The following is a 27604-nucleotide window of genomic DNA, read 5'->3' as shown; positions in this document are numbered from 1 at the left end:
GGCTTAAGTCGTCAAATTTTAGACTTAAGGCTCCTTTACGAAATATGAACATGAGTTGTGGATTCATCTTATACTATCTCACAAATTTTGAAATTAAAAGAATGAATGTCTCAGGTTATATCCAAAAACTTGAAATGAGTAGAAAGTGATTGTCTTGGTTTGATAAGAAATTAAATCATTTTGTTTTGATGCAAGTTCGGAGTGAGTCAAATTATGCACCATGTAAAACAAAGTATTGTTTAATATTTAAAAAGGAAACACTGTACAGGAAGCGGACGTACAATCATTTAATGGTGATGTTGATGATGCTGATGTCCTCGTACGGTTTGTCCGTTTTGGGGTGAACTTTGGCATTGGAGATCCTCTGCACGGCCTCCATGCCTTTGGTGCACCTTCCGAAAACCGTGTGCTTGTTGTCTAGCCAAGGCTGCCGAGGAAATGGAAGTACATTTTATTTACAGAGATTTTAAAAAAATTAATAAATAATCGAATTCTACTTAAATGCTTGTCCACACAAATGTGGTGTTAACTGCTTTTTCAAAAAAGGTCTATAGGCCAAAGTCCTGTCTAATTAAAAAAAAAGTAGTACTTTGACGCCATCTACAGGCAAAATGTGTCCAATTAAGACCATGCAGATGCAAGCAGAGTCACCCGATTATCAAAAATAAAACCTCTTTTATGCCGACTGATAATTAATTGCGGCGAGCTGCCTGAACTCACCGTGGGCACCACCGTAATGAAGAACTGCGAGCCGTTGGAGGCGGGACCCGCGTTGGCCATGCTGAGCGTGTAGGGCCGATCGTGTCTGAGAGTGGCATGGAACTCGTCCTCAAACTCTCCGCTCCAGATGCTCTCCCCGCCCATGCCGGTGCCCGTCGGGTCACCGGTCTGGATCATGAAACCCTGAAGGCATAATCCCAGTCTTACTCCAATTCAATCAAATGGCAGTTTATCCGTTTTGTGGGCTTTTTAAAGATAAGCATAGAATTTAGATGATCTAATCTAGTCATTTGGTTACATTATATTTTCTCCATTAACACATAAAAACGTATATATTTATAAAATTTGTCTAAAGAGTATGGTATATTTCCTTTGATGGCCATTAACATGTTCAATATGAATGTACATTTTATGAAGTACTTAGGACAAATAATCTGTGTGTATATATATATATATATGATTTTATTTAGATAAAATATTATTGAAATTAATTATTGATTCAGCTCAAAATAATTAAACATTAAAAAAAAGTCAGGGTCTATACAAAAAAAAGAAAAAAGTTAAAAAAGAAGGCTGAAAAGCAGAAAATTACCATAAAATGTCAATGAGTTTGCCTAAAAAGTCAGAATCAAATAAAAGTCAGAAAATAAAATGTCCAAAAACAAAAGTAGAAATCCCGAAAATGACCATAAAATGTCCGTAAAAATATCAGAAAATTTAAAAAGGCAGGGGGAAAAATAGCCATAAAATGTCAAAAAAAAAAAAAGAGGCAGACAATTACCATAAGTCAATAAAATTGCCCAAAATGTAAGAAATTTGACAGAGCGGCAAAAAAGTGTAAGAAAAAATAAGTGTGAAAAATTACACACACAAAAATCCCAAAACTGAAGACCAAAGTTAGAAGAAAATGAATCTCAAAGTATTGGATGCTTCTTGTTTTCCTGTTATAGTGCAGCTCTAATTAGCTATTAGTCAGTACATTAGCCTAACACTATCGCACTGTTTCGTTCATCACAATGTTCAAATGTTTTGCGGCTCCAGACAGATTTGTTGTTATTTATTTGGCCTCAAATGTCTTTTCTGACCGTAAAAGTTGCTGAGCCCTGCTCTAGTCGGACGACCGTCGCCGGAGAAAGTCATCACGTGATCATCTTCAAGGATCAGTAGGAGATCATTTATATGAAGCGTAAAAAAAAAAATCAGTGGTCCTAAAATGACGCCTTGAGGGACTCCCCATGGCACAAGCCCGGATGATCCATTTGTGTCATTACAACAGCGCAAACAAACCTTGATGACTCTGTGGAAGATGTGTCCATTGTAGTAGCCGTTCCTGCTATGAACGCAGAAGTTCTCCACCGTTTTCGGGCACCTACGAGAAGAAGGGGGAGCAGAGGTGAGAATTTGTTGGAATGTCCGAAGCGTGTCGTCGGTGGCCGGTCACCCACTCGACGGGGAAGAGCTTGATGTGGATGTCGCCCATGGTGGTGTGGATGATGGCACTGTCCGACACTCTCTTGGGACCTTCGGCCTGCGTGGCCGCCATCACCTCCTCCTTGGATGGCTTCTCGTTGAAGATGTCCCGGTCCGAGTCGGCGCTCTTGGTGTCCTCGGGTTCCCTCTTGGAGAACTTCAGAGAACAGAATGTGTGAAAACCTCACTTAGGAAACGTTTGATAGCCCTTTCATTTGAAACTTGGAACATTTTGGTCGTTCGATCGACGGTACGCATTTCATCGCGTCTCACCATGTAGAATCGGTTCTTCTTGAAGGCGGTGCAGAACACGGTGGGGTCGGGCTCTACGTTCTGCAAGGCGGGATTGTCTGAGGCCTTCATCTCCACGGTGGGTGCCACTTGCATGGCCTTCGCGACCCCTTGAAAGAGACTCAGCTGGACCACGCGGATGTTCTCCTGCTTCCCAAGTATGCGCACACATCTGGGAGGGAAAATTATGAAACTTTTCAGACGTTTGCTGCTATCCTTTTTTGTTCCATCTCTCGAGCTTGAACCCGCACCTATTGGTTTCCACGTTGATGACCTTGATGCCCAACATGGTCCCGTACATGACAAAATGGCCCGTCTCGTCGAAGATGATGTTGGTGAGTCGGATGCCGTCCACCTTCTCCAGCTCTCGCTCGACCGCCATCCGCCGGCCGAACTCCATGTCGGGCAGCTGCTGCCTCATCTGCTGCAGCTCGGTGAACATCTGGCACAGTGAGGGAGGATGGATGAAGAAGATCTTTTTTTTTTTTTAATCACAATCACTCATACAGCGGCATATCTGAAATTCACTTGTAACTTAAGACAAAAATAACAATTAAGTTAAAAAAGTAAACCCAATCTGTAAATTTACCGTTAAGGATTCATCAAACACTCTCATCAGTTTCCCCGTGAGAAAGCGGAAGATTCTGACTTTGCGGTCGGTCGCCATGGTGGCCATTTTCTTGCCGTCGGGTGAGAACACCAGGCTGGTGGGGTACGTTTTGTGTTTGGCGAACTCGTACAAATCCGTGTCCGTCTTGTATTTCCACTGCACGTGTTTGGGGAACTTGAATTCCGAGGGGAGGCCGGTCCAGTACTCCAGCATTCCCGCTTTGTCGGCGGAGACGATCACTCGAAATTTGACGTTCAGGCGGATCTGCGACAGCGGCGACGAGTGCATCTTGTCAAACATGTGGAGAGGTTCGCCGCTTCCCCGGCCGTCGTAGACAAAAATCTTGCCGGTGGATTTTTCCGAGCAGGCCACCGTAGAAATGGCATCTCCGGGATTGTAGATCCACTCGCTTTGACCGGGGTGGAAGCTTCAACAAAAAAAAACAAAGTGTATGAACTTCTCACTCAGTCCTCTTAAGAATTTGCAATATCATCACAATTCAACCAATCCCTGTCAATTATTTGCCTTCTTGAAATTTCATCCAACGTTTCCAAAAATTGGACCGAAATCTGAGCTTTCAATCCGAAAGAAGCTTCATGAAATCCTTAAGACGCTGCTTAGTCTCCGCTTCGATTTTTTGCCACGCAAACTCACCCCAACTTGAGCATGTTGATCATGTCAAAGTTGACAACGTCAAAGACTTTCATGGCCTGGTCGTCGCCGACCGAACAGAGGAGGGCGCCGTCAACGCTGACCGTGATGCTCTCGATAACACCTGCATAGAAAAAAACCACACCAACACAAGTTGGAGGGTAAAACTTGTGCTCATATCGTAGAGTTTTAAATCTGGTAAATAGAAAATAAACCAAAGCTCACCAAGATGACTCCGAAAGTGTTTGACAAACTCGATTCCCTCGTCCTCCTTTTTCTTCCAGAACTTGACATGACCGTCCTGACTGGCCGTGATGACGAAGTCTGTCCTTTAAAAAAAATAAAAATAAAATTGCATCCTGTGGTGGGCGCACTTCCGCTACCATTTACTAACACAGTTGGAGCTACAGGGAAACTTACTTGGAGCAAACAATGTGTGTGATCACATCTCTGTGCATGTAGCTCCTTTCATACATGACAGCTGAAGGCAAGTTGTCCAGGTAGACTCGTTCATATTCCAAAACTGAGCAAAACAGTGACAATTTTTGCAATTATTTTTTGGGAAAAACAGTTATTTTCCCACACCTTCTGTCTCTTATTGGTTGTTTTTCCTCAGGCATGGTGGTTTCTCACACATGAAATTAGAGGCACAAATTGGGGTTATAAAGACAATTTTATGTCCTGTCAGGTCATAGTGACAAATTTAACAAATAGAGGCTAAGATTTGAGACTTAGCATTTGTGACCTCTCCACCTCTGGTATTTATATGTGCTTAAGGGCATGTACATTATGGTATTTTCTCAAACGCCGAACCATGAATTTCGGGTTCACAGTAGGTAACTTAAAACGGTCTTATTGTTTGACAAAACACACCAACCTTTTCTTTTCTTAGTCGTCACCGCCTCGCTAGGCATGGGCCCGACCCATTCTTCATTTTCTCCGTCTTCATCCTGAGTTTGATCGGCTTTTCGCTTCAGTTCCACATTGTTTTCAGCTGCCGCCATTGTCGACGAACTTCCGCTTAGTCCCGTCCGGAATCCCAGCACTTCCGTTCGGCGCCCAAATTATCCGGAACAGTCTTTGTTGTCGTTGTTTCTTGGAGGGACTATTTTCACACTGCACATGGGTCAAACCAACACGTAATTTTTAGGGGCGTAAGTAGATTTTCGTTCCTTATTTGTGGCCAATACACGCACACCAAGATACCCGAACAAGCCAAGCAGATTTATTAATGAAATTATAACTGAAGTAAAGTTTATTTAAGTGTAAATGCTGGAGGAAATAAGAATCAATAACTGTAAGAATAATCGTCAACCCCCCTCACACAAGGACGAAATCAACTCGGTCGCAGCACAACAGGCAGAGAAGTGTCGCAAATTAAGCTTATCTTCTTCCACAGAGCAACATTTTGTACATTAAAAGTGTAAAGATCGGCTAAAAAAATAACTAGTGTGGAAGAACACTTGTCCTAAAAATGAGCAATATATACATTCAAGAACCTCCCACGAATGGAAAGGTGAGCGGACTCAAATCGGTCACATTTAACTACAACTATAGCATTTACTTCTAAAATATGTTTAACTTATCCACTTAACGTTTCGTTCAAGGTCTTGTTAAAGACCTCCGCTGGTGAGATTGACATCGAGCTGTGGGCCAAAGAAGCTCCGAAAGCATGTAGGAACTTTGTGCAGCTGTGCATGGAAGGTAAACAGTCACACAATTGCCAGTTTGAAGTCATCAAATTGACATTGTTATACGAATAATGTATTTTACTTTTCATTGTGGCCCAAAAGGTTACTACGATGGGACAATATTCCACAGGGTGGTGCCTGAATTCATCATTCAGGGTGGCGACCCGACTGGGACCGGGACAGGAGGAGAGTCCGTCTATGGGAGGACGTTCAAGGTTGGAATGCATCCATGAAGTCTGAAACTCAACCTTTCCATAAGACAATTCACAATGACACTACTATCCACCTATTGGTTTAAAAAAAAAAAAATACATACAGACCGTTGTTTGTCTCTCCGCTCCGACCCTCAGGATGAGTTTCACACCCGACTGCGCTTCAATCGAAGAGGTTTGGTCGCCATGGCCAACGCCGGGACGCATGACAACGGGAGCCAGTTCTTCTTCACATTGGCACGTGCTGATGAGCTCAACAACAAGCACACCATTTTTGGCAAAGTCAGTTTGAAAGGGAGCTTGTTTGCTCATTTGCGCATCCGGACGTATGACACAAATAAAAAAACCGCTGCTTTCAGGTGACCGGAGACACGGTCTATAACATGCTGAGGTTAGCGGACGTGGAATGTGACGACAATGAACGACCTTTGAACCCCCACAAAATAAGAACTGCGCAAGTAAGACTCAGCATCCTAAAATTTGTGGCGATTCAATCATTCTATTTTCTTTAGTTGTTCTCACTTTTTTAATATTCTAGGTGCTGCATTGTCCTTTTGACGACATTGAGCCACGCGAAACGAAGAAAGCGAAGAAGGAAAAAGAAAAAGAAGAAGGAAAGAAATCACAGTCAAAAGCCACAAAGTAAGTTATTTTGTAGTAGTTGGTATGAACGCGTGTTTTATATATTTGTCCATCATTGAAGGAACTTCAGCCTGCTGTCGTTTGGCGAGGAGGCCGAAGAAGACGAGGAGATGGTCAATCAGGCCAGTCAGGTAGAGATCGCTGTTTAGTAGCATTGTGCGTTTCGCGTCTGATTCCCGCAATTGTCGTTGTCGTCTCCCCAGAGCCTGAAAGGAAAGAGCAAAAGCAGCCACGACCTCCTGACGGATGATCCAAGACTGAGCTCTGTTCCAGCTGTCGATAAGTAATACAATTAATTAATTCATTCATTAGGGCCCGACCAATTAATCAGCCAATATTAGCTCATTTAAAACTGGCACACAAAAAAAAAAAAAATTCTGCTAAATATCATAATCGGTATCGGCCTCATAAAATCCATATCAGTCAGGCCCTAATAATAACAGTAATAACAGTAATAATAATAAACCAAGACTTCTTACATATCATCATATTTCTCTTTCCAAGAGGAGAGAACACGTCTGGAGATGAAGCCGAGGTAAGTCCCGTTTGAAGTGGAAAGAAGCTCATCAAATATCATCCAAACGCGTGGTCGCGTTCCCACAGGAGGCCGAAGAGGGCGAGAAAATGAGCGAGCTGGTCAGAGCCAAGCTGAAAAAGGAGAAAAGCGACGTAAAAGCTAGCGAGCCCCAGGACGAGGAGGAGCGGGGGAAGAAGACCAGCCGCAGGTATGACTACATGCTCGTGGATTTTACAAAGAAGCGAGCGGTCTCAATGTCACTACCAAAAAAAAAAAAAAAAGTCTAAATCTGACACATAAAACAATAAGAGAATGAAACATTGTATATTTAAATGCTAACATTTTCAACTAAAGCATATTAAAAAAGGGGCTTTATCACTCCTTTTGCTACACTTGTAATGAAAGGTAACTCCCTGCTGGGGGCGCTGTTGATTTTCATTTAACTGTGCCTGTTAAATTTGATCTTGCAAAACTAATTTAGGTTTGATGTTCCAAAATATTAATTCTTAATTAACTTTAATGTAGTGTTAGTTAGCACTACCTAATTACTATATTAACATTTACCTAGTCAAATGAAAAATATTTTTGGGAACATTACTCAGGCATGCCATTAATCATGCCGCATAATTACAACATACCAAATCAAAGTCAGCTGTTGCTGTCCTTTCCGTCAAACCTATTGAACAAATAAATTAATTATATTAATAGTTATTTTTTAACTAAGTGTATTAGGGTTGCAGTGTATTATTAAAGTTCCGTGATGCCCTTGCTCTTGGGCAAGGAGAGCTATCTGTTTTGCTTGGGCGTATTTATGCCGAAACATGACACATTTCCGACAAAAACGTGCATGAATCTGTAGGACCCCATCCTCCATGGGGCCCCATTCCTCCTTGGCGTCCGCATTTTGTGACCATCGATGCTAACTGTTAGCATGCCAATTGCGTTTCCCATTATTTGTTAGTATTAAGCTAGCAGGCCTTGAGGTCGCCATTGTTTCGCTTTTTTTCAATTCGCAACACAATTCTCTTGGTTGCATGTTTTGTTTAACATTAAACAGCTTGACGCCACCTTTTTGGATTCACTATTGAAAGTGACGTTCTCACAACTTGAAAAGTGCGAGTGGCGGCGGGCTGCGCAGGTGCACGCAAGCGACAACGTGCCCGCCGCCGACCGCGTAAAACCACCGGATGACGCCGGGAGAGCGACTGCGGCGCTCGTCTTTTCAACAGGTAGCCCTCTCTCGGCGTGCATCATCGAACCCGCCCCTCTCATTAGTGCTAATGGGATCAACTGTGTGTGCGTGCATGCATGTGTGTGCGTGCGCTTGACTGACAGCCAGGCCCAGTGTACTTTATTAAACACAAGCACAGATTGTTTTGCTACAAGAACTGTAACCCAACACAGTGGTTTGTCTTGGCAGGGCATCACAGAGCAGCCTGCAAGGTACACTGGGAGTCGTCCACAAAGGGGGCATTGTTGTATTTGGGGGGGGGGGGGGGGTAAGCGGGGGAGGGGTGCTCTATCACCCCCACCATATCCAATCCCTCTGCCGCCGTCAACTGCTTTGATTTGATCCGGGCTTTTGCCTTTTTCTCGTTGCCGAAACGGAACCGCAGCTCATGTCCACTGTCAGTTGAGTTAGTTCAGTACCAGGAAGTCGTGCTAATGTTTGACAGAATGGAGCAAGCATCCAGAGCCCAGACCTAAATCCTGCTGAAAAATGTGACTACAAATGTTTATAATGGCCTCTAATAGTAGTTTCAACTATAAATATACCACAAAAAAACACTTGAGGAGGAAGTCAACTTTAAACATTTCTTGACAATAATATGTTATATGTGACCTCACGAGTCTAAACGTGACATTCTGATTCATATTACATTTGTGGAATATGAGTTACGCAGCAAAATTCAGCCGTTTTTATCCACCTCAGGGGGCGGCCATTTTGCCACTTGCTGTCGACTGAAGATGACATCACAGTTGCCCAGGCAACGGCCATTCACAACTCACCTGTTTTATGAAGCTGAGCTGTGATTGGTTTGTTGCCTGAGACCCGAGCAACTGTGATGTCATTTTTCGCTCAACAGCAAGTGGCAAAATGGCCGCCTTCTGATATAGATTAAAACTGCAGGATTTTGCTGCTTATCTTATATGACAATAATGCAATATTAACCAAAATACTGTATTTAGACTAGTGGGGCTGCATCCAACATATTATTAGCAAGAATGTTTTTTGGGTGGGGGTTGACTTCCCCTTTGACACCAATTACTACTTTCCTATTAACCAAGGCTTTGTCGCCATCTTGCGGCATCTTTTGTGCGTTACAGAAAGTTATAAAGGTGTTCATTCTGTAAGTCTGTTTTTGCAACCAGCAAGTTTACTGTTTAAAAATAAAATAAAAAAATAAATAAAATAAATATATATATGTATATAATTCTTAAATAATTTTTTTCCTGACAAATTCAGTAATAGTAAGTAGCAAATGTATAATATTGTAGAAAAAAGAAGAAGTTATTTTCCATGGGCACCTCTGTCGCGGATATTTTGGGCAAATCTACCCTCCACGATTTGCAAAAAAAAAAAACTCGCTTCTGAGCTATTTTTGTGATCTGACCAAAACCATGTCTAATGTAAAATTAGTGCAATGGTGCCATCTTATGGCATCTTGCTGCCAAGGAATTAGTTGGAAAAGTTGCCCTTTGCTGCCATCCTGTGCCAACAGTAGGTAATTATAAACGTGTTTGGTAGGGTGTCAATTAGCTTGATTGAATACTCTGTTAAAGTAATCAACAAATGCTACGTTTGCTACGTTTTGTTTGCAGCCACTAAACTAAACATGCTGTGAATATTTAGGTTACAGTGTTTAAAACAAACACAAAAAGACAAATTCCTGTTTTTTTTGGAGGGTCCTCGGATTTATGTATTTATTTTTGTTCAATGTAATGGGTCCCTGGACCGAAAAGCATTTGCGAACCTTGCCTTAACCGTCACATCACTTTTGTTGTATTACGTCACCGTCCACATACACGGTGCCGGGCCCCGCCCTGGATCATCTGCATCCAAAGTGGGTCATCAGGCATAGCTGCGTCTTCGCCGGCTTCATTGGACGCGAGCCCACGCGCTCTCGCTCTCGCTCTCGCTCGCTGAGGCCTCGCAGAGATTCGCAAGTTATGCAGCCTCGTTTTGTGTGTGTGTGTGCGCGCGCGCGCGCGCGCGTGCGTGTGTGTGTGTGGAAAACCACTTGAGATAATCCAGCGCTTGGCTGCGGGATTGTGTACGTTTGGGAGCTGCCAGGTTTACAGAACTCTGGCCCAGTGCAGCACATCTGCTCCGCATGGGGCGCTCGCTCCCTGGCCGGCTGCTTGGAAACGCTTCCAGACAGACGTGCACGTCTGGGAGTCTTTAAAAAAAAAAACACAAAAAAAAACTGCAATGTCAAGAAGAACATTATTATATAGTTTTACCTCTCCTACATGTTTTAGATCGTTCAACTTGTGAAAACACACTTTGTTAAAATATTCCTTAGCGCTTAGTTCGCCCTCTCTTTTTCCAAATAAGAGGTCAAGCGCGCTTGCTTCAAGCTGTTTACTTGCTAGCCACATTTGAAGTTTATGTAAAACCGGTCACACTTTCGGCAGGATTTTGCGGCGATCTCACGTAGCAAATAAACGCCAGCCGGGAGGAAAAGAGTGTGTAAAAAAAGAGAATGTCCGAAGTTCCGGATGCTTTCACACCTAAAAACAGAAGCTAAAGTGCAATGCAAAGCAGAACTGGCTTACTAACCGCTAATTAGAATTAGTTCGAAACAATCGTAATCCCGCCGCAGGTGGTCAAGGATAAACGCAGTCGCCAGCGCACTTTCAATCGTCCTATTAAACGAACGGTATCTAAATAAACTCGTAACAGGCACTTTCAAAAACTAGCTGCAACTGTTATCCATTTAACAAGGGATGGGCGAGTACCGATACCTGGTATCGTACCGATACTTGGCCTTATTTCAAGGTATCGGTACTCGTGACAGAGACTGATACCAGCATCAGAGGCATTCTGGTAGCCGTTTCAGAAGGAGAAATTAGAAGAACAGAAAATTGCTGTTAATTTCATGCAATTTTAAGGAAAAATGCTGTATTGGGATTTTTTTTAAATTACCTGTCAATGTTTAGTGGGAACATTTTGTGTATCAAAAGTACTAGTAGTATCAGTATCAGTCACTACTCGAGAGTTGAATAAAAAACAAGTGGTATCGAACATCCCTACATTTAACAGCCCAACTCTAGTCTCTCATTCATTGACTCCCATGTCACTCACCAGGCCAATGTGTGTGGCTTTAAAAGGCGGGGACTTTTTTTTTTTTTTCAAAGTCACAACTCTGTTTGTTTTGTTGTTGTTATTTCTATAGTGTAGAACGTGAGGATGGCAACCTCAAGTGGACACAAATACTGCAGTAACTTCACATGCATAACATGATTACTACTAGGGGTGTGCCAAAAAATCAATTCTTATAAGAATCGCGATTCTCATTTAGTACGATTCAGAATCGATTTTAAATGTCCCGAAAGCGTAAAAAAAAAAATATATATATATATATATATATATTTAATACTGTCTTGTCTTTGTCAGTGTGTGCCTTTATTTGGAGCGCTGTTTATGTTGTACCCGGTTTGGCCACTGAGGGGCAGTGTGGTCTGATACACTGTTAAGTTGTAGCCACATTAGAGAGTAGAAGGAAAAAGTCACGATCAAGTTATTTTGCAGTGTGGTGCCGTTCTTTTGAGTGCTCAACGTGCCGCGAGTCGCGCGCTAATTAGCATTAGCGAGTCAGACCAGAGTAAATCATTACGATTCTTTGAACATCTATAAATTGAAGCAAAAATCATTGCCAATCAAGTCATTTTGAATAAAAAAATCGTAATCGAAGATCGATTCTGAATCGAATCGCAGGCCTGAAAATCGGAATCCAATCGTGAGACGTTCAAAGATTACCACCGCTCGTTACTACTACTGCGATAAACGAGGGACTACTGTACTCAAACCCTTTGGGTGGGCATCGAATACTATTAAATAATGGGGGAATAGTTATGAAGTTATGAAGTATTGCAAAAAAAAAAAATGATAGCAATTATAGCAGGGGCGCAAAGGGTGAACAGCGTTATAGCGGGGGAACACCGTAATTCTAATATTCCCTATAGGACGAATAGTTTCCCATACAGGCTGTAAATAAAAACCGCACTATCGCTTACTGTATACATTTTGCTGACGCTTTGCTGTCTGGCATCATGGCGGTGGCTAGATTGGGAGGGGGGGATTTGGGAGGGGGGGATCCTTGCGAGGCAGACGGCGTTGTAAAACAGGGACCCGCGGTGGGCTGCGCGTCGGTCTGGATGGCTGTTGCCGAGTCATGCAAATTCCTGCGTGGAGGTTTGGATTCCTGCTCTCCGGCTCGCAGTTCTGCTTGGCCCGAGCCCAAGCTGTGGCATGCCACCGCCCCCGCCCCCGCCCCACTTCCCCCCCAGGCGAGTTCACCCGGCCCGTTGGTCCGCATCACTCGCTGGGTCATTACGGGAGGCCGCCGCCGCCGCCGCCGCCATCCTTGCGGTCTCCTCGCTGCGCGCAGCCACATAGCGAGGTGTTAAGTTTGACTTGTTTTAATATACCTTTAACTCATTTCAACAGATGCTTTATTTGAACAGTTGGCCTTTATTTCTCGCTCGAAGGTCGTAAAACGAGAATTCGGAGACATCCAAAAACGACGGACAAAAAGTACCGATATCTTGGAATATGATGGCCTTTTTTCGACGAGGCATGCAGTCATCGGGCGGCTATTTTAAGCTTTGTAAAAAAAAGTTCCCGTGTCGGCTTCAGACTCCTACCAGACACCCGAGTCGATTCTGGAGGTTCTGAATCACCGGTTGTTGGGTCACCGCCATGCAAAGTTAATCACCCTCAGCTCTTTCTTTGATTTGAACACCTTCTTTTTTTTTTCCATCCTGAGAGAAGGACGGCATCTGTGCCGTATCTTGAAACGATACGGAGGCGGACATGTTTTAGATGTTTTGTCACCTCCTCCGGTCCTTGGATTTTCTATAGTGCAAAACGACCACACATTATCTCACATTGTGGCTGTGTTTGGAATTATTGACTCACTCCCTACTCCTGATGTTTGTTTTATATATACTATAAGGGATGTATAGGCCATGCATCAGTCCGATTAATAATTCATCAACATTCAACAATTCACCCGTAAATTAAAGCTACAGCTGAAAATTGGATTTCGAATCACTACTGCCGCCTGTGGCTGAAAAATGAAACTGCATTTTCCCTTCTTCACATACACGATGCGCACATGACGTCACATCGGCAGACAGAGGGCGGGAAATTCGAACCCGAATTCAGTCTGAAGGCCGGAGGCTTGCAGGAGTACCCATTGAGCCTCAGCTGGTGGACTTTCTATAAACATTCATTTCGTATTAAAAATGACTATTTTATAAAATTAATACAAATATTTATTAGGTAGAGACCGATTATTGGCGCCGATATTCAGCTTTTTGACAGATATCGGCATCGGCCAATAATAGATGCTGCTGACCCTGGCAACTCTCTGCACCTTCTGTTTTATTTTAAATTAAAACTAAGATAAGTAAAATTGTAATATTTCAGATATTTAGACATTTTGGGGAAAAAAGTTTACTGTAGAAAACTAAGATCGTTTTTTTTTTTCTAACTCCAATATTTTACAAACCCTAAAAGTTGTTCAATAAACATGTGCTTAAAAATTCAAAAAAAATTAAGAGCTGGCATTAGTTTTTTTGATGCCAATATTTTCCCTTTTAGTCAAAATGAATATCGGCCCCAAATATTGGTTATCAGCATCTTTGACTACTAATAATCAGTATCGGCCCTGAAAAAATCATCAGTGACAGTCTATTGTCTAATATTTACAGTATTGCCGTCAAACGGCCACATTTAAAATCAGATGACGTCTACGAGGACCTGAATATGCAACATGTAAAAGTTTGGCTGACAAATGTATGATTAGTAATCCTTTTTTTTTTTTTTTTTTCATGAAATGATTTGCTCCGGCAAAATTCGAGATACAAGTGTTTCGATTTGACCGTTTTTACGTTAACAAATTCAACTTGTAAGTCAAAGGCATCGCGGCACACCATGTGGATAAAGTAAAGCGAGACATCGAATAGAAGGCTCGAGAGAAGAAAAAAAAATAAAAAAGAAAAGTCTGAAGCAGCAGACGTCAGAAACGAAAAGCGATCATTGTTTAGTCTGGAGATGCTTCACATGTTTCTGCCGCGGGGGCCCAGACGGACGCTGCAGCTCACCTGAGCTTTGAGAGCGCGGCAGCAACACAATAAGTGTCAGGCTTCCCAAAACATCATCGCTCCCCGGCGGAACATCTGCGAGCCTGCGTCATACGATGGCGGCGCGGGCCCAACCCGGCCCCGGCGCGCTTCTCGCCCCGCGGGAGCCCCGCTTTTTCGGGCCGCCCGCCAAGTGGGTCGGCTCCGCGGGTCAAAGAGGCCGCGTCGCATTCCCTCCGGCTCGCTGGTGTGTTAGCTTGAAAACCTTATGTAACAGCGCCACGTTTGGAAGGGGGGGGGGTCGAAACGACCGGCGCTCGTACTGAGGCGTCCCGGGTTTGAAGACGGCGCTCTTCTGGACACGGATGACCGTTGAGGGCTTTTCCCACTCAATACCGCAAACCACTTTAAGAGAAAGGAGGAGATGTTACTCATAAACGTGAGACTTGCAGCGCCATAAATAACGGGAATAATGATGATGTACGGTGGGAGGTCGCGACGCTGGTCAGCCTCAAATTTGTTAGGATTTAAGAGTCAACTTTTGCTATAGAAAATGCAAATAGAAAGTCGGTTTTTTTAGAACACTAAAACAGAAGCTACTCGTTAGCCTGTCTCTAGCGTTTTGGTATTGTTTGTTAGCATTTAGCTAAAAAAGCTTTCCAAAGGCAAAATGGCGTAATTCTCGTTTTGTTTGACAGTCAATAAAAAAACAAAACAATCAAATGTACCTTTGACGTTTTAACATTTTTTAAAGAGGAAGTCAACCGTAAACATTTCTTGACAATAACATGTTATATGCGATCTCACTCGTCTTAACGTGACATTCTGTTGAATAAATATGACATTTGTGGAATATGAGTTACGCAACAAAATCCAGCCGTTTTTTTATCCGACTCAGCCATTTTGCCACTCGCTGTCGACTAAAGATGACATCACGAGTTGCTCAGGCAACGAGGCACAGATGACCTGTTTTCTGAAGCTGCGCTGTGATTGGTCGTTGCTTGAGACTTGAGCAACTGTGATGTCATTTTCACTCGACAGCAAGTGGCAAAATGGCCGCCCGTCTGTTATTGATAAAAACTGCAGGATTTTGCTGCTTAACGCTTATTCCACTAACGCAATATTAACCAAAATACTGTATTTAGACTACGGGGCCGCATAGAACATATTATTGTCAAAAAACATTTATATTTGTTGTCTACTGCTTTTCTATTCTTGCCGTCATCGAAAAACTGTCTTCTGGTTAATTGATGCTGTTAGTGCATTTCGAGGCGTGCCTCAACGTCGGGTGGACTTAAATGTTTGACTCCGCCCACACGGATTTCCCAAAATGGCTTAAACAATTTTTTTCCCCACAAAATCTGCAGATTTAATGATGAAGTTATTTTTTTTACTACTCAAGCCTCGGTCAGCCGGGGCGGAGCTAACTAAACGGTTTGAGGAAGAGGCGGGGAGTGCAGTACTGCAAGTCCCCAGCGGTTGAGCTTAGTATTTGCATTTTGGTCCGTTTAAAATTTTCATTGTTCAATACAGTGTTCAAAACATGCTGTAATCATTATGTGTTAGGTTTTGGTTTAACAACAAATAAAGAAAAAAGACGCTTTGAGGTCGAAAATCTGTGTGGGCGGAGTCAAACATTTAGGTCCAGTCTAGCGCCACCTGCTGGTATGGACAGTTGTGCCAAATGCTCTCCTTTTATTCTCTTTTTTTCTCTTTCCTCAGCGAAGAGTTGCGCAAGGAAGTTCGCCAGTTGAAGAAGGAGCTGAAGGCGTTGAAGCAAAGAGAAGACGCCCCCAAGCCCGCCATGGATGAAGTCAAGGAGGGTATGCGGGCCGTGTTTCTTCACTTTTTTTTCTTTTTTTTTAATAAACGGATAACATAGTGTGCAAGGTGGCGCATTTTAATGGTGTTTTACGGCCCCCAGCAAACTCTGACAGCCGGGTGGTCCGCGCCGCATTCTCTGCTAATGGTCACTAAGACAGACGAGCGAGCCTCTAATTGTGCCAATTAGTTGCAGACGTCTATTGTTCCCCCCCGACGAGGTTCCGCAATTTAGCATTTTTTGCATTTTGTATAGAAATGTTTTCCCCTCTTTTTTCTACACGCTCTCTATTTTTGTCTTCTGAAGGAGAACATTGTTTATGTAACATTGTCCCAAAAATATAATATAAATAATAAGATAATAAGAATCAGCACTATTTGCGGGGGAAAGGGACCAGGCCAGCCTGCAAGTCGCGGGAATCTGCGCATAATTGACGCCTTTGAAATGCTTTCGGAAAATGCAAACAATTTATGATTTTTTTTTTTTTCCCGAGCTGCTCACTTCCCTCGCGGAGGAAGCGCTTAACGTTGGCACTAAAATGTTTGAGGGCTGCAATAAATGATGACTGCACCACTCATTGTTCTCGAATAAGTCGTTGACAAATCATCTGGTCTTTAAAGTGTCAAAAATAACAAAAGATGTTGCAAAACCGCCTCTGCGCTCCAAACCTCAAATATTTTACTGAAGCAGCAAAACCAAGCAAACAAGAGCTTGCAACTGAAGAAATGTTTTATGTCTTGGCACCGAGTTCGTGTTGTAAAGCTCCAAATGGGTCGGAGGTGTCGACCTCCTGTGGGCTGGAATATCAACCACGCTCATGGAGGCAACTGGCAAGATTATTGTAGTTAAACGGGACGTCAACCCAAAAACTATTTCTTGACAATAATATGTGACCTCACGAGTCTAAACATGACATTCTGATAAATATTACATTTGTGGAATATGAGTTATGCAGCAAAATCCAGCCGTTTTTATCCATCTCAGGGGGCGGCCATTTTGCCACTTGCCGTCGACTGAAGATGACATCACAGTTGCTCAGGGCTCAGGCAACGACCAATCGCAGTCCACCTGTTTTCTGAAGCTGCGCCGTGATTGGTTGTTACCTGAGACCTGGGCAACATTGATGTCACCTTCAATCAACAGCAAGTGGCAAAATGGCCGCCCCCTGAGATGGATCAAAACGACTGGATTTTGCTGCTTAACTTATGTTCCACTAACACAATAACAACCAGAATAACTTATTTAGACTAATGGGGCTGCATAAAACATATTATTGTCACAAAAAAAATTGGAGAGGGGTTGACTTCCCCTTCAAGCAGCAAAATCCAACCGTTTTTTAACAGTATCAGAAGGCGGCCATTTTGCCTCTTGCTGTCGCGTGAAAATGACATCACAGTTGCTCAGGGCTCAGGTAACAACCAATCACAGCTGAAGGTGAGCTGTGATTGGTCGTTGCCTGAGCCCTGAGCAACTGTGATGTCATCTTCAGTCGACAGCAAGTGGCAAAATGGCCGCCCCCTGAGATGGACTTTGCTGCATAACTCATAATCAGAATGTCATGTTTAGACTAGTGAGGTCACATATAACATATGATTGTCAAGAAATGTTTAAGGTTGACGAAAAAAACATGAAAAAACATTTTAGCTAACAAAATAAAATAAAAACGAGAGTGCTTTTCAAAAAACGAAAACTAAAAAACAAAAATGTCCTGCAATTCATGATAACGGACTTGAGCGCAAACCGCCCGCTCGCTCGCCAGACGCGGATCCGGCGGCCTCGCTGCGGTTTCTGTTACTTCATTTGTTTGTCAGCGTAGCAAAACGCGAGCGTCACCACAGACGTCTGTCAAGCGCCCGCAATAAACATCACATCACGCCGCATCTGCAGCCAGTCAGACCGTCTGCCGCTCGCTGACCTCACGTCGGGCGTTTCGCACCAGACGCTGCTGCAAGAGGCGCGGCGGGAAAGTATTCTCAGCTGCGTTTAGTACACAACGCTTTCTTGTTGCGTCGCGGCGGATTTTTGCCGCCGGGTACGCGACTCCCGAGCCAGTCAGAAAATTGAATTACAAGCCGCGCTTCCGCCAGTTTGTTCGCGTCGTTCGGAACTTTAAGACCTAATTAGGATTTGTTTTGCAGTTTCTGCAAAATATGCCAAATAAGACACAACGCACCCACTTGCTATTAAGTACCACAAGCGTAAGCGTGTTAGCCGAATGTCAAGTTGTGCCGACGTTTACGGCTGGTAACAAATCGGCTGTTTGTCCAGAGAGCAAAAATCCGACCAGCGAGGCCGTCGCCGAGTATCTCGAGGAGAGGAAGAAGTACGAGGAGAAGAGGAAAGACAAGCGCAAGAAAGGCTCGGGCAGAGAGGAACAGGTAAACAATTGTCATTGTCGGTGGCGCACGGGTTTGACCTCTGACCTGTGACCTCTGACCTCCTTAAACAGACGATGGAGCTGCTCAACCGTTTCAAGTCCAAGCTTTCGACGGCCATCAGCGAAGCCCCGGAAGAGGAGGCGGACGTGGAAGAACTGGCCGAGGACGACGATAAAGGATGGTGAGCGGCTAAATGTTGACGGGCGTGCGTTTGTTTTGTAAATCTGACGTGCACACTGACCAACTCGTTCACTGCCATTGACGGCTTTAGACGTCAAAAATTCATTTGAACTATTTCTATTAGTTTAACATTTTTCCCACTTTTGTTAACAAGAGTATGAAAACCTAGATTTTTTTAAATTGTATTAGAATAGATATAAAATTAATCACGATTAAATTTTTTGGGAAAATTGGGAAAAAAGTTATTACAATTATTTTATTTTTTATTTTTTAAAGAAAATATTATAAAAAATTTAGGGGTGTCAGGTGATGATTTTTTTTTTATCGTAATTAATCGCATGACTTCACGAGTTAACTCACTATTAATCACAAATTTTATATCTGTTCTAAATGTACAAATCTAGGTTTTCATACTCTTGTTAACAAAAATGGGAAAAAAATGTTAAACTAATAAAAATAGTTCAAATGAATTTATGACTTCTTTAGCTGTCAATGGCAGTGAATGAGTTAAACGTCTTTCTTATGGCTCTAAGACCTTTGGAAAATAGTTTTCTGACACCTGCTGCTTAGCACCCTTAAAATCAAGCCATCTTTTTTTTCTTTTTTTACTTAAATTACAAATATTGTCCACACGGGTCTTAATTGTGAGCTTACCCGCACCTGCCATTTTCCGCCCAAAGAAAGTCACAATCTGACGTTGCACCCGTTTCAATGCGTGCCAAAGTTCAGGGGGTACGTACAGTACGCGCACGCGTCGGCCGGCCCCCGCCGCCAGGAAATGGGTCCTGACGCTGTGTTCTGCTCTCATATTCTGTTTTTTCGGCGCAGATCTTAAAAGCAAGTCCATTTTGAAATGAATACCATGTGTGTGAACGAGAGATTTAGAATAACACAATCTGTTGTTGCCATTAGTCTCCAGGAGTGTGTGTGAGTGGTGGGTTGGTTTCGGGTGTGGGGGGGGGCAAATGAATTTTTGAGAAACCTTGGTTGGTAGACACCTCGCCGCGCCGCCCCCGCCAGGTATGGCAAGGACTTTAGGGGGGGGGGGGGGTGTCGGGGTTCCTGGAAAAATAGCATTGGGAAGTGTGTGCCACTGCAGGAGCAGCGAACTCAGAATGTGGGTTACAACAGGTCAGACACTGGAAGTCAAGTCTGGGACAGAGGAGGTAAACTATTCCATCTGTGTCGGCGCAGACCCCCCCCCCCCCCACCACCACCACACCCCCCAACTCGCCCTCCTGCCTCGACTTTACCCCCCCCCCCTCCTTTCTCGCTTGAGTGAACAAGGCCAGAAAAATAAACAGCGGAGGCTTCTGTAGCTTTGCATCACAGCCTCCGTCTCGCCGTAGCCCCTTTCTCACAAAACGACCAGTACAGTTGACGACGGTTGAAAATGGGTGGTTTTTTTTGTTGTTTTTTTACTGCAAGATTTATAAATATACGAGTTTAGAATATAATGGAAAATTTGGCAGCCAGCAGTTATTTTTGATTGATGTTCATGTTTATTAATATGTCATTACATTGCAGTGCGTAATTGAGCGTGTCATATATTGGAAACATTTGACTCATGGAGCTGACGGATTGAAAGCGAGCTGATATCCTGGCAGGAATGATGAAAGTTGGAAACTCTCCTTTGATTGTTTTCAGTCTCAGTGTTGAAAGTTGTTGTATCAGTTGGGCTTAAAAACCCAAATATTTTTCTCTGGACCAGGAAGAGTGCAACTGGACAATTTCCTAAGACAATCTGATATCTTGTAAGGCATCGGAGGAAAAAATGCACAAAGAGTCATGAATTCTAGCCCAATTTATAGTATTACAACACCAATCTTAAAAGTAAACAAACAACAATGAACCGTTGACAGTTCGTTTGAAGTTTTAAGCTCCCAACACACATCACTACTTTTGTTGTCTCGGCATTTAATTCTCAGTTTTGCGATTTAATGTGTATTAACTCATTCACTCCCAGCCATTTTCACTGAAGCAACCCCCTTCACTCCCGGCTGTTTTACTGGATTTTGAAAGATTAGTCTTTTCTTTCATCAGGGGGGAAAAAAAGTATATTTGTATCTGTTTCCGTTTTGCAGCAATTAGCATTAGAATATAGCTAAGTTTAATCGTTATTTACAAGCCCGTTTAGAACTGTGAGCTTGTTTTCAACATGGCCCTGCTTGATCTCTTATGCTCTGCTGCCACCTGCTGGCCGTTTTTTTGTAATAACTACTATCGCTTTAAGCGACCTCTTCAGGTCAGGGGCTACATCAAAGCCTTTTGTATGCTCTAGCATAAATAAATAAAACATTTAAAAAAACATATAAATACGTTTTTGGGACCATGGCAATATTTAAAATAGAACGTTTTTATATGTTTTTGGGAGCAAATTTGATCACAAGTGGATTTAGAGACCTCTAAATTACATTTCTGAAAGGGTTAATTATTCTTTATAAAATACTTGAACATCAACATGCTCTTGCATAAAAAAATATATTCTTGGGATTATGAAAATATTTAAAATAGACCGTTTTTATACGTTTTTGGGAGCAAATGAGTTAATGAGGAGCAAAATAAAAAATGTGACCCGACAAGGGCTTATTCCAAGCCTTGAATATTCTTGGCCGGAGTTGTGAGCTCTCCCGTCCGTCCCCACCTCCGTCCAGGCTCGGCCACGTGCTGCAGTTTGACGAGCAGTCCCGCAAGGTCAAAGACGCCGCCGTGCAGGACGAGGACACCTTCGAGATCTACGACCCGCGCAACCCCGTCAACAAGCGGCGGCGGGAGGAGAGCAAGAAGATCATGCAGGAGAAGAAAGCTAAGAGGTGAAGTCGTGGGGAGGGGAAGGGGGGGGGGGTCGGCTTCAAATCGGACCCTGCTTTTGTGAAGCGATCTCCCAAACATCTGGATTCAGGATGCTCACCGTGTCGTGACGGGACAATTTTGGACTGCTGCTTGTGAGTCATTTGTGATGTTTTTGTGGCCAATGTATTGACAATAAACTGTTAATGAGCTTAAAGGACTTGGGATTGATTCGTTTTTTTTGTTTTTTTGGGGTCCTTTTGTCTTGGTACAGCGAACCCCCGCCATAACGCTAGATGGGGGTTCACCGTACATCAAGTCAAATCAAGTCACCTTTATTTCAAAACCAGGGTTCAGCAACCTTTTCTGTCAAAAGAGACATTTGAGGCCAAATAAATAACCCAAAATGTGTTTGGAGCCGCAAAAACATTTGAAGATTGTGATGAAGTGTTAGTTAGTTAGTAGTTAGTTGTGCGTTAGTGTTAGTCTAATGTAATGAGGGCCCAAGAGCTAATTCGAGTTGCGCCATGACAGAAAAGTATCCAACATCCATTATATACAGATTCATTTTCTTTCGTCTTCCGTTTTTGGATTTTTGTTTCGTGTTTGTGTAATTTTTCATATTTTATTTTTCATAAATTTTTAGACTTTTCTACCTTTTTGTCAAATGTTTTAAATTTTATGGAGATATTATGGCAGAGCTCTCTTCTTCCTTTTTTGGGACATTTTATGCCAATTTTTTGGTATACATTTTCTGATTTTTTTTTTGCAATTTGTGTGCATTTTGTGGTAATTTTTTAGATTTCTTCTGTTTTTGTGGACATTTTATGGTTACTTTTTGAACATTTTTTGGTGCCATTTTTTATTAAATTCAGAAATATTTGGCAATTTAATGGAAATTGAATATTTGTTTTAAACTTTTTCATCTACCTTTCGTCTCATTTTCTGACAACTTAAAATTTGAACTGACATTTTTGGAATATTTAATTATTATTTTTCTATTTAATCATTAATTCCTTTAAAGAATATTTATCTAAAAATAAATATGTAAAAAAATAATATTTTTTATTTTATTTTTTTAAGAAAAACAACTTTTCTGCTGAATGTGGAAGAAGGTCTAATCTGTCCAAAACGGTTTATACTGTCTTTGCCGCCCAGTTCTCTATCTTCACCTTGTTCTTGGAGTTGACACTTGGTTCCTTCTACGGATGATTCCGGTTGACATTTAACTAAAGACTTCTTCCCAAAGAAGAACCAACACGTTGAATAAAAAATAAAGCTCTTAAATAGTCATAGCATCGACAAGCTGGTGGCTTCAAAGTTGCCATTAGAGCCCAGGACTGGACGTCCTCCTGGATGTTGCGAGTGTAGGACATGAAAGTGGGACAGAAACGACATGTCAATGAAAGCCACCAGAGTAATAACCCTCATTACCATTTGTCCTCATTAGCCGCCGCCTGTCGTTTCTCGGAGCAGGACAAGCTCGTAATTCACCCGCCAAAGGATTTAGTGCTCGAACTGAACGGCGCCAGGTTTTCCGGTCCCTTTGGCCTAAGTGATTGGCTATCGATTCTTTATGAATGTAATCCACTTACCTGGAGTCTGCAGAGGTGACCCGGCTACCTGCAGAAGCTCGGAATAGGCGCCGGACACTCTCGGGTCTGTCTTATGAAGAAGCTTTCAAGTTCATTGGACAGTAGATTCGTCTGCAAAAGGGAGAGACGGGTTCAAGGCTTGGACCGTGGTAATAAGTGTTTTTAGAAAAACAAAAGAAAGGTGTGGCAGAGAAGGCTGGGAAAATGTTAGACTGAAATACATCTTTAGAACCAGTCCTGGAACTTTCCTGACGACTTTTCCAAGTTTCGGGGGTTGTCACTTTTTTGGATTTAAAGCGAGTATTCGCCAACATCATCTTGGACCAAAATCCTCCCTTATTTCTGCTGGTCGCAGCCGAAGACTCTCTCTTCACATCTTTGACATCCTCCTGCACCCCTCAAACCCCCCCCCGGTGTGAACTTTCCCCTCTGGGACTTTCATCTGGGTGGCGGCGGTCCAGTCTGGACATCAGCTGTGGGAAAAAACTCTTAGCGGGGCTTAACAACACCGAGCCCCAAAGCAGACCTCGGCAGATAGCAGGTGCCGGAGCCGTGACCTTCCCATTTCGGTCCAGCATTCCAGCCTGTCAGTCTAGCCACCCCCTCCCGACCCCCTCGCACCCTTCCCGAATGTGGACTCTGCATGCTCTGTGTCCGAGTACACCATCTGGAGCTCCTCATCCCGCTGTGCTTTGTTCAAGCGCTGAAGTGTCCACAACACTCGGAGCTTTCATCGCTGACCATTTGATTTTAGGCAGAGCCGCGGTTGCCTGTGATGATTAGTGCCTTGTTGTTGTTCTTGTTGTTAGCGCCTCACACACCAGGACGTGTCTGCACATTCAAGTCAAGAGCAGACGAAAGCGATGATTCCCAACCGCTGTGCTGTGAGACTGAAGATTTACGACAAATAATGGATCTTTGTTCTTATATTTATGCCAGTAGTTGGGGTTGCATCCGCCCATTTTTATTCAAATGTTTAAGAAATTTGAAAACAAAACTGAATGGAGAAATCGATTTTCATAAGAATCGCGATTCTCATTTAGTACGATTCAGAATCGATTTTAAATGTCCCAAAATCGATTTTATTTAAATTATTTTAATACTGTCTTGCCTTTGTCTGTGTGTGCCTTTATTTGGAGCGCTGTTCATGTTGTACCCGGTTTGGGCGCCGAGGGGCAGTGTGGTTCCACGCGGTCTAATACACTGTTAAGTTGTAGCCACGTTAGAGAGTAGAAGGAAAAAGTCACAATCAAGTTATTTCAATAAAAGTTGATTTTTTGCAGCGTGGAGCCGTTCTTTTGAGCGATAAACGTGCCGCGAGTAGCGCGCAAATTAGCATTAGCGAGTCAGACTGGAGTAGATCATTACAATTCCTTGGACATCTATCGTTTGAATCAAAAATCGATTCTGAATCGAATCGCAGACGCAAAAATCGGAATTGAATCGAATTGTAAGACATTCAAAGATTCCTACCCCTACAAAATTTGCAAAAAGGTTTTTACGCTTAGGGGTGGATTTTGAAGTGTATCGAAAAAAGGAAAATGATCATTTTGGCTATGGAAATAGGTTTTGCGAATAAACGCTAGCAAGACCGCACGTCGCACGTTTTTCACCGGATATTACATCACTAAGATATGATTAACTTACGGATCTATATATACAAACTTTTTAAGAGTAGTGGCGATCGGAATAGCCAAAACTTAAAAAAATAAATAAAATAATAATAATAATAATAATAAAAAAAAATAAAAAGGAATAGCCAAAACTAGCAAGGTACTCTCTGATCTCTCTCTGGGAAGTCGGACAAGCGTTCGAAGCGAATGTAAACAACAAAGATGGCTGATTCCGATAAATTGTTTTTCTGGTTAACACAGTCGGTCGAAATCACGGTGCGTCAAAGGGGCGTTCCCCTGCATACTTCCTGGTATGAAGTTGGAAAATATGGAGGTCCAAAACTGCCAAAATTCAAAATAAATAAATGAGTAAAAGTGAAAATAAAAACGGATATAAAAAATATAATTCGAAAATTAAATCTAAAAAAAATAAAGAAGAGATGCTAAAAAACGCCAAAAGCTTGACCCCCAAACATTTGAATAGTCCTGTATATATATTTTGTTTTTTTGTGATATTTTTGTTCGGTGGTGTACCGTGAGATTGTTCACATGTAAAACGGACTCCATAAAGGATGGGAAACGCTGCACTAATGAACTTCCACGGCAGAACCTAAATCACCAGCATCCTCCCTTATCTGCCGCGTTACGTCATCGTGTCTGTGCTTCAAAGTTCAGTCGCCAGATTTTGTTTTGTCAGGAGAAAGTTCATCGCAACCTCTACAAAGGAGGGGAGAAGACTTGAGTTCCATCACACCCCCCCCCCCCCGTCACCCTCATCTCCGCAAGTTTTTTTTTTTTGTAAGTTACTTTTTGTAACAAACCAGGCCACCCGCGAGCTAAGCTACATTAACGTCACAGTTTAGCAGCATGAATTTAGCTTGTGTTAGCGTCAGTTATTTCTAGCTTAGCATTTGCTTGTAGTTCACGCGAACGTAAGCCTTGCTTGAGTAAACATTAGACAAGATCTGTCCAAAAATCTTGAGAAGAGAAAAAAGGATTACCGTAAGTAACCTTTAGGGAGCGCCGGATAGCTTTGGAGCTGGTTGCTAGGCTAGCTTGTTTATGCTAATACAGCATACAGACATGAGTGGTGCCAAAAAAAAAAAAAGGTTGAAGTATAAGACTTGAATTTATAACTTTCGTGTGTATGACATATTTCCACCTCTGGTAGGTAGAATCAGAGCAGTGGAAAGTCAGAACCGGGGTGTGAACTTTAACACCCGACACTCCCTTCTTGTGCCCCGTTGCGTTGAAAGCAATTGTTGCTGTCGCATAAGTGGTTCATACGTCACACCGGGCCACGGAAATGCCGCTTGACTGCATAAAATTCATAAATTCACTTTCCATGAAGATGACAGAAAGCAAGAAGAATGTATCCTTTTTTGTGATATTTTTGTCTAGTGGTGTTCCATGATTTTTTTTTTTTTTTTTTGTAAATGTCAAATATGTGCCTTGGCTCAATAAAGTTTGTGAAGCTGCAATAAAAGATTTAAATAGTAGTTAGCGTTTTCCTACCGTCTGGAATTTTAGCACCACAGATACTCACACAGTGGTCTCTTTGAAATCAGCTCATTTTATTATATCTAACTTTTTGTTTTTAAAAATGTGGTGGGTTTTTTTTTTCCCAAGCTGCTAAAATGTCAGTTTTGCATGCAGTGAAAATAAATGTACCCGTGAGACAATGCAATAAATTAGCATATAATTTACATTTTGAGAGGAGGGGGGGGGGGGGGGGTAAAAAGAAATTAGTAACAGTGTAGCAACATTAATACTGAATATAAAATATACACAACTCATCACATGATGCTTTTCATTGTCTCTTTTAAGTGTGTAAGCAATGCGACATTCAAAAAGTTCACAGCAACGGAGTATCTTTTTTTTTTCTTCTTCTTTCAACTTTGTTAAATCCAAACACCCTCTCCCGCTGTCCTTTTCTCTCGACGGCCTCCTTCAAGGAACGGCGTTGACGTTGGCTACCAAGAAGTAGCAGCAGCAGCAACAACAACAAATGAATAGATATGACGTTTTTTTCCTTTCCTGAGCCAGCAGTTAATGGCTTGTTGGTGGCGGGATGAAAGTGTCCTGTTTTTCTTTCTTCTTCTGTTTTCCTTTTCTTGCTGTACAACAATACAATACGACAACAAATACAATCCCAGTGTGAGGTACAAACAACACGACAAGAACACGACCAGCAGATACCATGATTAGCACCACAAGCACCATATTGACTTCGGGGTGTTTTTGTTCACATTGGCTGGAGGAATTGAAAACGGCTGAAAATATTGACTTGATGGGATTTGTTTTCTGTTTCTAAGGGGTAAACAAAAAAAAAATCAATTTGACACCACTCCAGCGTCTGTACGCTATCATTGCTAATGCTAACTTGCCTCTGTCGAGAGCTGCAACACTTTTTTTCTTTTTTTTTTAGCTCAGTGCTACCGCTATCTTAGCTTCGCACTATCTTTTGTTTTGTTTTTTTGTTTACTTTTGACTGAAACATTTTGAGGACAGGCCTCGTACGAGCCAAGGGGAATGTTTTCAATTTCCCATCAGTCTTGAAGGGAGCGCCAAGCTAAGCTAACATGAGGCTGGCTTTGTCTTAAGTTAGCATTAGCACCAAAATGATATCCACCTTAGCTCTCGCTGTAGTTTGCTTTAACATGAGCCTGACATTGCACAAACTGTTAGAAGGCTAGAGCTGTCCAAAGTTATACCTAGCTTAGCTTTTACTATAGATTTTGTTAACATGAGCCTAGCCTAGCGTAACTTTGTTGTAAATGTTCGTTTTTTTTGCCATTAGCATTTGTTGTCTGCCATGTTGGTAGTTGAGATCGAGTGGCTTGTCTATTCAAACACTTGAACCTCAAACTTAGTTCAGCGTGACGAATATGGGAACGCTATCTCGTTCAAGCTAATGTGAGGCAAGGCTTTGTCATGAGTTATGATAGCACCAAATGTATGCCTAGCTTAAGGTTTTTTGAGCTAACAGTATAGCTAATTTGCTTCTCTTCACACTTTAATGCAACTTTAATTTCAAGATAATGCGACCTAATTTTATAACTAGACTATCCAATACCGTAAGTGGTCAAAAAGTCCAAGCCGACAAAA

The 27604-nt window shown here is 42.4% G+C and overlaps 2 protein-coding genes across 2 annotated transcripts; one reads left to right on the top strand and one right to left on the bottom strand.

The window, feature by feature from the left end:
* Nucleotides 1–223: 223 nt before the first annotated feature.
* On the bottom strand, nt 224–4779 carry ppwd1 (peptidylprolyl isomerase domain and WD repeat containing 1). The gene is made up of 11 exons (XM_086095814.1): nt 4620–4779; nt 4163–4265; nt 3968–4071; nt 3746–3866; nt 3071–3518; nt 2733–2923; nt 2464–2653; nt 2166–2347; nt 2008–2089; nt 721–903; nt 224–427 (listed from the first exon to the last, which is right to left on the bottom strand). Exons 1-11 carry the CDS (start codon nt 4744–4746, stop codon nt 284–286), a joined length of 1875 nt encoding a protein of 624 aa, XP_085951940.1. The 5' UTR covers nt 4747–4779; the 3' UTR covers nt 224–283.
* Nucleotides 4780–4920: 141 nt separating this feature from the next.
* On the top strand, nt 4921–21315 carry cwc27 (CWC27 spliceosome associated cyclophilin). The gene is made up of 14 exons (XM_086096618.1): nt 4921–5258; nt 5350–5446; nt 5536–5648; nt 5784–5927; nt 6005–6103; nt 6184–6287; nt 6349–6418; nt 6491–6570; nt 6792–6822; nt 6891–7012; nt 15841–15941; nt 18209–18318; nt 18390–18499; nt 21153–21315. The coding sequence occupies exons 1-14, from the start codon at nt 5217–5219 to the stop codon at nt 21313–21315; spliced, it is 1386 nt and encodes a 461-aa protein (XP_085952744.1). The 5' UTR covers nt 4921–5216.
* Nucleotides 21316–27604: the final 6289 nt, after the last annotated feature.

The sequence above is a fragment of the Leptonotus elevatus genome, chromosome 15 (assembly GCF_054856555.1).
Source record: "Leptonotus elevatus isolate MCC_2025b chromosome 15, RoL_Lele_1.0, whole genome shotgun sequence".
Taxonomy (NCBI): domain Eukaryota; kingdom Metazoa; phylum Chordata; class Actinopteri; order Syngnathiformes; family Syngnathidae; genus Leptonotus; species Leptonotus elevatus.
This window is presented reverse-complemented; position numbering and strand designations above follow the sequence as displayed.

What these genes read in the sequence shown, in the direction of transcription:
- ppwd1 (XM_086095814.1), bottom strand. Translation starts at nt 4,746, where the DNA reads ATGGCGGCAGCTGAAAACAATGTGGAACTGAAGCGAAAAGCCGATCAA. An exon ending in GACGACTAAGAAAAGAAAAG is followed by an intron (nt 4,266 to 4,619) that starts GTTGGTGTGTTT and finishes TGTTTTGCTCAG; the next exon opens with TTTTGGAATATGAACGAGTC. An exon ending in TCATTACGGTGGTGCCCACG is followed by an intron (nt 428 to 720) that starts GTGAGTTCAGGC and finishes TTTCCTCGGCAG; the next exon opens with CCTTGGCTAGACAACAAGCA.
- cwc27 (XM_086096618.1), top strand. Translation starts at nt 5,217, where the DNA reads ATGAGCAATATATACATTCAAGAACCTCCCACGAATGGAAAG. An exon ending in TGGTCAATCAGGCCAGTCAG is followed by an intron (nt 6,419 to 6,490) that starts GTAGAGATCGCT and finishes TCGTCTCCCCAG; the next exon opens with AGCCTGAAAGGAAAGAGCAA. An exon ending in GCTCGGGCAGAGAGGAACAG is followed by an intron (nt 18,319 to 18,389) that starts GTAAACAATTGT and finishes CTCCTTAAACAG; the next exon opens with ACGATGGAGCTGCTCAACCG.